Here is a 12,267-nt window from a genome sequence, read left to right on the forward strand (position 1 = left end):
GATAGTGGAAATGAGTCGAGTGCCATATTGTTCTGCCGTTGGCTTGAATCATGTACATTATGACATGTACTCGCCCTGATGTGGTTTTTGCTTTAAGCATGGTAAGTCGATATCAAGGGAATCCGAGTATAGCTCACTGGATAGCAGCTAAGAACATTCTTAAGTATCTACGAAGGACTAAGGATTGGTGGCAGTGATGACTTAAGAGTCGCAGGGTATAATGATGCCAACTTTTAGAACGACAGAGATAACTTCCACTCCCAGTCGGGATAGGTGTTTACCTTGAATAGAGGAGTTGTGACTTGGAAAAGTTCCAAGCAAGAGACCGTGGCTGATTCAACGTGCGAATCAGAGTACATAGCTGCTAGCGAAGCATCGAAGGAGACTATATGGTTGAAGAACTTCATTGGAGACCTTGGAGTTGTACCAGCCATAAAGGAGCCCATGGAAATTTTCTGCGATAATGAAGGAGCGATTGACTTAACCAAGGAGCCAAGAGATCATGGTAGATCAAGACATATCGATAGAAAATACCACTTCATCAGACATCGGGTAGAAGAAGGACTCCTCGTCATCAAGAGGGTATCATCTGAAGAGAATCATGCAGATCCCCTCACAAAGAGTCTGAGTAGGATTAAGCACCTTCAACATGCAAGGAGCATTGACCTGAAGGATGATATTAGTTTTAGTGATTAGATAAACTTTTAGAAAACTGTAAGAATGTAAATGTAATTGACATTTGATGATTAAATAATGGAGATTTATTTATAAGTATTGTTTTATGTCTCTTGTCAATTGTTTATTGTGTGTTTCACTTCCGCATGTTTTACTTCCTGAATAATTGGATTATCTAAGACATCCATAATCAATCATACTTTGGATGTAAGTAGTGAATTAAGACTGTTATGAATTGGCTTGTAGATTGTCTAAGTGTTTAGGCATAACAAATGTTTGTTGCAACATTCATGAGTACTCTTAAAATGTGATTTAAGTATTGGATTAAACCCACACTCATTTGAATTACTTCATGGAATTTATCACGAGTAATTGTGAGAGGATAATATCGTATAATCTTTAAAGCAAGACATATAAGTTATTCTTTACAAGTTGGTTGTGCATTGATAATGTGTAAACGCATCAGTAACTTGATGTTATAAAACGTATTATTGTGTACAATTTAATAAGTAAATAGTACAAGCATATAAGTCAAAGTTTATTTGTTCCTTTTATCCCAAAGGATAAAAGCGATATCTTGGGCCCCTCGATGATTTTGTGTTGACTTATGTTCCAGGCCCGGTCAGGATAGAATTGATGTGTTCAATTAAGTTCGTTGTCATACAAATCAGAAATCGGGAAACAAACTATTGGACGTTGAGAATGATTCTATTCCATATCTTTGTCCACATGATATCTTTCAGAATGGAGGATTATATGCTCCCTTATCTAAGGACTTGTAACTGACTGGGTCAGAGTTCGACAACGGCTTTTGAGAGGTACGATTGCTAGTCAAAATTTGAAGTCATACTTGAAATTATAGTTATTATACTTATCCAATTGGAATACTGTTGGATTTGGTGTCTAAGCCTATAATTATAATTGGTATGTACTTGATTTGATATTAGCATGTTCCTTTTGGGTTGCTTTCATACTGGCAACTAGACATGATGACTATTAGAGAGAGAGGGTGATTTTATTATTTAGAATAATAAATAGGTACATAAAAATGTTTTATTAATATATTATAAGAATAAAATATTAATTATAAATCATATTATTAATTAGTATTTAATAAGAAATCAATTTGGAATTAAGGAACTGATTAAAAGTGAAGGGGCTGGTTTGTAATTATTTGATAGTTGTGGTTTTGGGCCATTGGATCACCCTTATTAGGGAGGACTGAAAATCCCTAGAAGGTTCTAGAGATTTTCGTCCAAGCCCTAAGGAAGGGGCCCATGGACTTGCTTAGGCCCTAAGCGAAGGAATTAGGGTTTCCACCTTAAAACCCTAGCTAGCCTCAACTATAAATAGAGTCCTTTGGCTCTTGAATTCGGGCACTTCATTGAAACCCTAGAAGAGCCGAATTTCTGATCAAGTGACTCCTTTCTCCTCTCTCTCATATTCATCATCTTGCCCTAGTGTGTTTGTGAGCCATTAGAGGTACTACGCTTGTGGTACTTGTTCTCAAAAGCAAGGATCTTATAGGAATTGGTTGTTATTACTATATAGAAACAAAGGTATGTGTTCTAATCTATCTTATGTATACTCGAAATATTAGATGCATATTAGGGTTTTCTATTTTGTGTTTAATGCTTGTATGTCTAATAGAGAAAACATAGATCCGGTCTAGGGTTGAATGCACACATATGATTGTTTGTATAAAACCCATCAGTTTTTCTTTCAATTTTTGTTTTTTTTACACTTTCTGCATCTTGCCTTAGGAAGTAGTTGACTTTGTGTATCATTTCTTATGTATTCTCCCATTCTTTGCCTACCAACTTGCGAAACAAATCTGTCACACCTCAAAACCAAGAACGGCGGAAACGTTCTGGGGCGGAGGACGTCATGTACAATATCACAACAATGAAAAGTAGTAAACAAGCAACAACATCATCCATTGCATTAATAATATAATTTTAATACAAGTGTTTTGTCAAATTATAATAGACACTAAAGTATAAACAAAATGAAAGATGAGTCTTGAACGACCTCCATCTTCTCTAAACCTTGCATCGGTACCTGTCTACTGTTGACCTGAGGATACAAGTTATTTTGAAAGAGAGTATCAACTTTAAAGCTGGTGAGATCATAAGTATTAATGTGTCTTAATTTGTATGTAAGTATTTGTTTGACATGTAGTGAAAGACTGGAAAATGTTTTGAAAGAAAGTTCATGTAAGTATGAAAATGTTTGTAAAACAACTGTAAATGTTTAAAAAACCCTATAATTCCTACTATATTAAAAGGGAGTCTTCTACCAAGACCCAACTGTTCTAAATGTAGTCTTATACCAAGACTTAACTGTTCTAAATGTTCGTTTCTTGTAAAAGTGTGTAATTTTCCCAGGTGTAACTATCATTAACAAAATATAGTTTGTACATTAATGTTTAAGTGAAATGATCACTAACTATATGTAAAGGGCTAAATTAATGTAGTATTGTAGTGTTGTATTATAGGAACTACTGTTGTACTAACTGCCTTAAACCGGATTTATATTAAGGTATCATGTGATTAATTGTACTATACTATCGACTAGGTAACACGACGATGTAGGTCGTAAAAAGGTATGACGTTTGGCACCTGCAGACCTGCAGGTCCGGCTGTAGCTAGCAGCAAGGTGTAGGATAGTCAATCCAGTATAGATCTATACGCAAACTCACACTCTCCCTCCAAGAGACTCTGACTACAACTCGGGCCATGACATTGAAGGCATGCTCCGATACAGTGGATCACAATTATGTTAACGTATTCATGTATATGTAATGTATTGTTAATCGTTCTAGTATCATTGTATATGTTCTCTTTCTTGTATAGTTGTAAATGTTCTCTTTCTAGTATAGTTGTATATGTTCTCTTTCTAGTATAGTTGTATATGTTCTTCTTCTAGTATAGTTGTATATGTTCTCTTTCTAGATGTATCTATGTAAATGTAATCATGTAAACATATCTATGTAATAGTATAGTAATGTACTGTAATGTTCTACGTGTGCTAGCTGTAATGTGTGTTCTTTCTCTATCTAGCATGTATAGTAATGTACTATGTGTACTAGCTGTAATGTATGTTCTCTCTATCTAGCAAGTATTGACTCGTGAATGAACTGACTCATTGTATGATATCACGTTCTAGTAATAGTTCTAGTATCTTCCTAAACTACCCATATGGTAGCTTACTAGTAATTTAACTGGTACGTATGAACATGGATGTATACCCTTGCTACCCAAGGGCATTGGATGAACTGGAAGGACCTTTATGACTATATATGTACATATGATATATAACTAATATTTAAAGAACCTTCAGACGGATACCCGATGTCCCACCAGACCACATCTCAAGCGCGAAAAGGAAATAGGGTGGATAGCCTTCCTAAATCTTTTAAACATTTCTTATATAACTATACATATATAGGCATGCAATTGATAATATAAAAGCATAAAATAAGTTTTATTATCTAAGAAAAGATCGACTTGATGTCAATCTATAAAACGGTTTGAAAGCATGGGTTTGATAAAACAGTTTAAGTATAAGGAAACATTTGTTTGAAACACAATTGTAAATGAGTTTGAATGGAACATACAGAGTAAAATGTACAATTTAATAAGGAGTTTTAAACATAATAACTGTTTACGATAAACATTTGAAGGAAACTGTTTGGTAAAACGGCTAATGAGTAGCCAATCATTTGAACGATGCTTATTAATCACAAGTGATTGATATAATAACTAGCATGATTTTACTTTTATCCCCCCATAAAGTATTTAAAAACATTTAAAACATTGATTAAGGGGTATGAACTCACCTGTTGCGAGTGGATCGGATGGAAGTGTCAGATAAGTGCTTGGTGTCAAGTGAAGACTTATACACACACAAAGATCCTAATTACATATGAGGACATATGTATATAAACAATTAGTCTTTAAACAACTAATAAACAAGTCAAGACACTCTAGGACATGAAAAACACTTTGTATAAGTGTTATAAGTGCTAAGGAGTGCATCTAAGTGTTGTAGGGAAAGGCTAGTGTGTTTGGGGTTCAAGGAACACTCCTAAAATGAGTTTACTCCCTAAAGACCAACACCCCTTGAATTTATGGTCGTAAACTCCTAACCTTTTGACCATTTGCTGTTTTGACGTCTTCTAAGCTATTCCAAACATTCCTACTTCATGTTTAAGTCTTAGGAAGTGTTATGTGGCATCAAAACACTCCTAAATGGAGTTTACGGTCTAAGGACCATTTCTCCATGAGTTTAGTACCTTAAACTCATGAGTTTACTACCTTAAACTCATAAGTTTGGTATTTTGGAGGTTTTCAAGTCCTTAGCTCAATCATGGCACTAGTCTAGGTTAGATTTAGACATAAGGAACAACCATGGGACTTTTATGGGACATTTAGACACCTTATGGGTTGTTTACGGTTTTGGGAGATCCCCAAACCATAAACACATCTAAATGGTTGTTTTCTTGTTCTTTTAGGTGATATACACATCAAGGATGGATCTAGACAAGTCCTTAAGGCATTGTGAAGCATCTAGACACCCTAAAGCACCTTAAGGCACTTAATTTGGTGTTTACGGTTTTGGGAGCCTCCCAAAACCGTGAACACCTTGTTCTTGGTGTTCTTGGGACTCTTCTTTGATATAAACATGTATATCAAGCTTTAAATGACTCTAGGATAGAAGTACTTACATTGTGGAAGCTTGAAATGAACTTAAAGTCCAAGAACACTAGTGTGTGTTCTTGGTGTTTTGGAAAAACTAGTCAAAACACATAAATAGATGGATTAAAGGATGTACAATCACTAGATTAAGTGATATACTAACTTGAAAGGGCTAGAAACACTTACTAGATTGAAGATATTTGAACAAAACTTGGATGATACTTGAGAGGATTTTTGGAGTTTACTCTTTTGGTAAATGGGGAGTAAACACAAATGACTAGTTTTTGGGGAGTAAACTCATGCTTAAGGCATGAGTTTACGTTTTTGGATGATTTTTCGACCCAAACATAAAAGTTTGGTCGTGAACTTCTAAGACACGAGGTGTTTGCGGTTTTTAAATTTCAAAACCCGAGACGACACTTTTTTTCACCCGTTCGTTTAAAGAATAATATTAAAATAATCAATTGAACTTATTTTTCCCGAAAACAAGTAAAAGTGAACTTGACGTATAATATGGAGTGATTGACTTTTAGGGTTTGACCGAATGAAAATTTCGAGTTGTCACAAAATCTCCTTCCAAGAATCTGTAGGTAAATGTCGCTATGATCATGAGGTCATCTCTCGTTGGCATCTTTCAACTGATTTCATTGAATCACTCGAAGTAGGCTTTATTGGATTCTCCTTCACGTTGTCGACATGAAAATATCGCATACGCTTGTTGTTGGAACCTTCTCTGCTGAATAAAGCTAACCAGTATCTAGCAGATCTATCCAAAGTTCATGCGAAATATAAACTCCATAACTTTCGGGTCCATTGGAAGCATCTTGATAGCCCATTAGAAATTCAAGACATGGTCGTGTGGGTCCTCTTTTCCATTATATGGTGGCACACTAGGTCCCTTTAGTCCTTTTTGAATGGGTGCTTTGTTGATATCACCCATAAAGGGTAAATGGAAATTCAAAATTTTGAAGGCTTGGTTGTACTACTTTGCCTCTACTATCTCTAGTGGCACTTCCTGATCTTTATGAGAATTCTTCTTTGTTTTTTTAGAGCATGAAGGGCCAGAGCTTACTTCCTTTTTGCTTAATTTCTCTTCATTCCTTTTGTCTTTTATCCCCGTCCCGTTCGAATAATTCGTCTGACTGGTGTGAATAGAGACCAAATCCCATTCTTTCTCTATCTGGATCTTTCATTCATTTCTTTCCATTTGCCTCTTTCTCATGTCTCTAAATTTTTTGAAATCCTCAAATTCCCCATTTCCAATTCTTCATATTCTAAATTCTTTTGACTTATCTCTCTTCCTTCTTCTCCTGACCCTTCCAGTGTCATATTCTTGTTTTTATTACCGTTGTAATATGTGGCGTTTCTTCAGTTCCTTTGAGATTTCATATTCTCGCGATGGGGCTCGCATCAACGATTTGATTTTCTTCGTTGGCTATTTGATGTGAGGTCCCACGAATGGCGCCACTTGTTGCGCCCTCGGGTTCAACTTCCATCGATTGTGAGAGTTCACGATCCCTTCATGATTAATTAAACTGGAGATGACAAACAACTTCATAAGCTGATTCGCTATAAGGAGATCCCAGACCAACACTCTGATGATAAAATCAATGTTGACCTTAAGAAAGTATGTCGTCAGTCGAATGAGACTCAATAAAAATATGTGTATGATCACGTACCTTATAAAGTGGTTATTGTCACTTATTTATAGTCAATGATAGGAGGTTCCGACCTATTCATGTATCGACCAGGTATGTTATCTTGTCGCATTAATGGTCATATACCCCAAGGTACACTCTTGTGTACTTACTAGTTGTTTAACAATTGTCTCTTGTTGGTAAAAGGATCCATCAGTCAGATATCTTTGGCATAAGATATATTACTTTGAGTTTCAATGTACTATGATACTCTTGTGACGTCATCTTGTACTTTAGTCGTGACTTTATATGGTTCGATACTCATGCCTAGTTCGGTATACATTTGGTTCAGTAGTCTGGTATATACATGGTCTGGTATACACCTGGTTCGACATAGCAAGGGTATGTACGTAGATTTAGGCTAGACTATACCCTATTACATACATTATATGATAAATAGATGTTTACTTCATGCGATGTCATCAAATAACATAATTGGTTTATGATATTCTATATTTGGATTATAAAGTAATAAAATATTGTTATATATCAAAATAATTAAAATATAGTCGTTCAGAAAATATAAAAGAAAAAAGTGAAGTATCTTGAATCATATAAAAGAATTTAATCCTTATTTATGACATGAATATGTTTACAGGAAATGTCTTTCAGTTTGTAGACTTTGGTCCATATCTTTTTAGAAAAGAAGACGTGTAGACGTTTTAACATCTATGGTTTTCTAAAAAACAAACAATTCGTGAAAACATTAAGATGTAATACTTTTGTATCAATAGACATTAGTGCTCAAAAAGAACTTTTCCAAAATAAACAAAAAATAACCAAACTTTTTTGGACTAAAATACAGTATTTTTACCAACCATGGACCAAATTTGCAGTTTTCTCTAAAACAAAAAGGTAGGGATTAAATTCGCTAATATACAAACAATTCAGGGATGAAATTTGAAAGTTGCTTCGAACGAATAGGATAAGAGAACATTTGGGTAAGCCTTTCCCGTTCACCACACCATAGACAGTCCTCGACGTACATCAGCAATGGCTCAAGCGCTAGCAACACCCGTCGCACCTTCACTCTCTCTTATCTGCACAACCTCATCTTCCTTCAAATCCAAATCCGCTTCAAACTCTCTATCATTCTCAACTTTCAATCCTCCAAAGGTAACAACGAATGTCGATAAAACTGGGTTTTCTTTCGATTTGTTAACGAATGAATCGTAAATTTGCAGGTTGGTGGGTTGAGCATAAGATGCGCTCGTGTTGGAGGAGTTGAGATACCGAACAACAAGAGAGTTCAGTATTCGCTACAGTACATTCATGGAATTGGGCGTACCAGAGCTCTTGAGATCCTCAACGACCTCAAAATGGACAACAAAATCACAAAAGATTTATCGGAAGAAGAGCTGATTATTCTTCGTGATGAAGTTTCTAAGTACATGATTGAAGGAGACCTCGTATGCTCGAATTCCTTTCTCATTTAATTCCATCCATGATTGCTCTTACCCATTCCATCCGATTTTAGGGTTTCAAACAAAATCCTTCCAAAATTCAACTTCTTAATCCTCAATTTGTATGATTGAATGTGGTTTTCGTCTGATTTTGATTTCACAGAGGCGATTCAATGCGCTTGCAATTAGGAGATTGAAAGAAATTCAGTGCTACAGAGGTGTACGCCACATTCAGGGACTCCCTTGTAGAGGACAGCGAACGAAGAACAATTGCAGGACTTTGAAGGGCAAAAAGATTGCAATTGCTGGCAAAAAGAAGGCCCCTCGTTAGACTCAAATCTCTGGTTTGTGACTTTGTTCATTGTTCATGTTACATCGAGATTATTGTTTAATGTTAGATTAATTAACCTTGTTTTTTGTACTACATTTTGGGTTCGATGATTAAGTTCAGAATTGCAATGAAACAAAGTTTTACTACATTGAAACAAAATTACAACTTTAATGCTTAATATCTTAAATGTTCAATCCCTCGTAGTGTGAGCTTATGATCTTCATTGTGAATTTTGATTGAGAATTATTGATTGTTAAGTGTGAATGTTATTATGTAAAGCTGTGAATTGTATCCATGTGGCATTTATGCGAATTAATTCTATATGGTATTGATTCTCTAATATATAAATAACCAGGTGTTACACCCATTTATTATATGGGTTTATTAAAAAAAATTAAATATAAAATTTTAACAATTTGAAAAGTTTGAATTTATAAGAAAAATAAGATTTTTTTTGAATTATTAAAATTAATGAGGCTTTAATACATTGAATATATTACATATATAAATCATTTATAATAAATACCTTTTATATATATATATATATATATATATATATATATATATATATATATATATATATATATATATATATATATATTACCTTACATATTAAATGTGCAATTTTAATTTAATAAAATGAAAATTACAATAAAATGACAAGTGGAAAATAGAAAATTCAAAAATTCTAGAAAATGTCATGTGTCCAAATGAAGGAGAAGAGGACATGTGGCAAAAAAAAAACCTTGATTTATTAAGGAGGATATTAAAATAGTATTAATACTTTATGTTATGTTTTCATATGATATTAATTATATATAATATTAATACTTTGAGATATAAATTTCTACATAATATAAAAAAAATCCCTATTTGATTTTTGACCGATATAAATGGGTTAGCGTTTAGTGATGTTATGATTTTTAACCCGCAATTAAAAACTCGACTACAATGAAACAAAATTGAAAATTGATTGTTTAAACGTCTTGAGAAAAGTGTGAATGAACTCGGTAGAACAATTGTGAAATTCAACTACCGTTATCAATATTGTGCTTATATTTTATACTATGTTTGTCGAAATAGCTGATAACTGAAAAACTAACTGCTAGTCAAAACATTAGCAGCTAGCTTGAAAACTAGTCGAAATAGCTGAAAAATTAACTGATAACTGAAAAACTAGCTGCTAGTCGAAACATTAGTAGCTAGCTGCTAGCTGAAAAACTAGTTACCAGCTAAAAAAACTAAGTGATAATTTAAAAAACAATCAACATATAAAAAAAATGATGTTTTCCATAAAGTAGCTGATAATGTGGTTGAAACATGTAAAAGTTATAAAATGATGTGTAAAATATTGAATCTTTTATTATAATTAATAAAAGACAAAACTTCAAAATGGTTCCTATGGTTTTCAAAAATATCAAGTTTAGTCTCTAATTTCAAAAAACCTCACAGATGGTCCATGTGGTTTCAAAACTTTTAATGTTTAGTCATTCCGTCTAACTCCGTCAGCTTTCTACCGTTAACTGATGGGCATTTTCGTCATTACAATACCCAGGGACCATTTATGAGGTTTTTCTTATTTTAATTAAAAATAAAAAATAAAATTTAATATGTACAGGGTCCCACTTCTCTATCTCTCTCTCTCTCTCTCTCTCTCTCTCTCTCTCTCTCTCTCTCTCTCTCCCCTTCATTTCTCCATTCGTGAAGCCCCACCAGAAAACTCAATCGTCTCCTCCATTGTCTGTCACTAACCACCGTACTCCACCATTGAGTTCCATCTCAATCACTCCCATTTTTATAACGAGTGGAGAGTGATGGAGAACTCCCATTTTTGTTTTTTAGGGCTTCTTCTCTCAATTCTTCCCTATTTTTTTCGCCTTATTTCCCCTAAATTTATCAATTCCTTTGATGGATTTCTTGTAAACTGTAATGGGTTGCATTGGTTCCAAACATGTGGTTAGGTCTTTCAATTCTTCCTTACACGATTCCCATTCTTTCAAGCATTTTTTGGGTCTTAATCACGGAAGAATCATGATCATGATAATAATCACGTTACGATGATAAGATTAGTAAGAACAAGGAGAATCACGCTGTTATTAATGATCCATTATTCGAAACTTCAAGTTCTGATTCGATCATTTTCAATTTTGAAAGGTTACCTGAAGCAGCAGAGCACATCGTCGACGCCGCTGGATGGCCCTCTTGTATTTGTCTCGTCGTCGGTGAAGCCAGTCATGGTTGGCTCCCTTTAAAATCCGATACTTTCCAAAGATTCAAGAGATACATGATACTATAATGCAGTTCTTCATAATCCCAAAATTTCTTCAATTTCAGTGTTCTAGGTTACAGAAGTAGAAAGGTAGGTTACAATAGAAAATCGTTCTAGAAACGGTTTAGAATGCACTGGTTTGGGGGTTTCTTGAATTCTCTTAGCAGTGGTGATGGTATGTATATGTCTGTTCTTGAGTGTTGAAGAACATAGAGAGAGAGAGAGAGAGAGAGAGAGAGAGAGAGAGAGAGAGAGAGAGAGAGAGAGAGAGAGAGAGAGAGAGAGAGAGAGAGAGAGAGAGAGAGAGAGAGATGGGACCCCTTTAAATTTAATGTTTTTTTCTTTTTTTTTTTCAAAAAAAAATAGAAAACCTCATAAATGGTCCCTGGGTGTTGAAATGACGAAAATACCCCTCACTTAACGGTAGAAAGCTGACGGAGTTAGGCGGAAGGACCAAATGTTAAAAGTTTTGAAACCACAAGGACCATCTGTGAGGTTTTTTGAAATTAGGGACTAAACTTGATATTTTTGAAAACTACAGGGACCAATTTTGAAGTTTTGTCTTAATAAAATATATATTTGAAATTTTTTAAAATAAGCTCAATAAGCTGGTTGCAGCTTCAATTTTATTTTTTCTTTGGAAAATATTGTGGATCAAACGACCGAGTAAGTTTTACGTTTAATATTTTTACATCACAAAATATATGAGAACAAAATATCTACTAACATTTTTTATAAGCATTTTGCAGTATCAAACGCATTATTTTTTAAATTTATAATGAATATATTGGAGATAATTTGTTGGTTAAATTGTATTTATTAAAAAATAAAATAAAAAGGATATGCTACGGTTCGTAGTTCTTTGGTTGGACATATGTGAACAACTTGCATTTTGCGTTATTAATGATGTGCAATTAAATATTATTGGGCGTGTTTGACAAAAGTAGCTGGAAGCGGGTAGCGGTAAGCTGGTAGCGTGTAGCAGGTAGCTGGTAGCGGAAAGCTATAGTTTTTATTTGTTACATGAATGTTTGGCCAAAGTAGCTGGAAGCTTTTGAAATATATAAAATTACATAAAAGGACAATTGATTAAAAATAAAGAAATATATAAATATATTTTTAAGGGTAATTATGAAAATTGATTTCAAAAGCTCAGGAACGTTTTGTTAAACGCTACATGAAGTAGCTTTTA

At 34.1% G+C, this 12,267-nt stretch overlaps 1 protein-coding gene across 1 annotated transcript; it reads left to right on the top strand.

The window, feature by feature from the left end:
• Positions 1–8,019: 8,019 nt before the first annotated feature.
• LOC111893535 (30S ribosomal protein S13, chloroplastic) lies at positions 8,020–8,984 on the top strand. The gene is made up of 3 exons (XM_023889614.3): positions 8,020–8,188; positions 8,257–8,481; positions 8,639–8,984. The coding sequence occupies exons 1-3, from the start codon at positions 8,066–8,068 to the stop codon at positions 8,804–8,806; spliced, it is 516 nt and encodes a 171-aa protein (XP_023745382.1). The 5' UTR covers positions 8,020–8,065; the 3' UTR covers positions 8,807–8,984.
• Positions 8,985–12,267: the final 3,283 nt, after the last annotated feature.

The sequence above is a fragment of the Lactuca sativa genome, chromosome 1 (genome assembly GCF_002870075.4).
Source record: "Lactuca sativa cultivar Salinas chromosome 1, Lsat_Salinas_v11, whole genome shotgun sequence".
Lineage (NCBI taxonomy): Eukaryota > Viridiplantae > Streptophyta > Magnoliopsida > Asterales > Asteraceae > Lactuca > Lactuca sativa.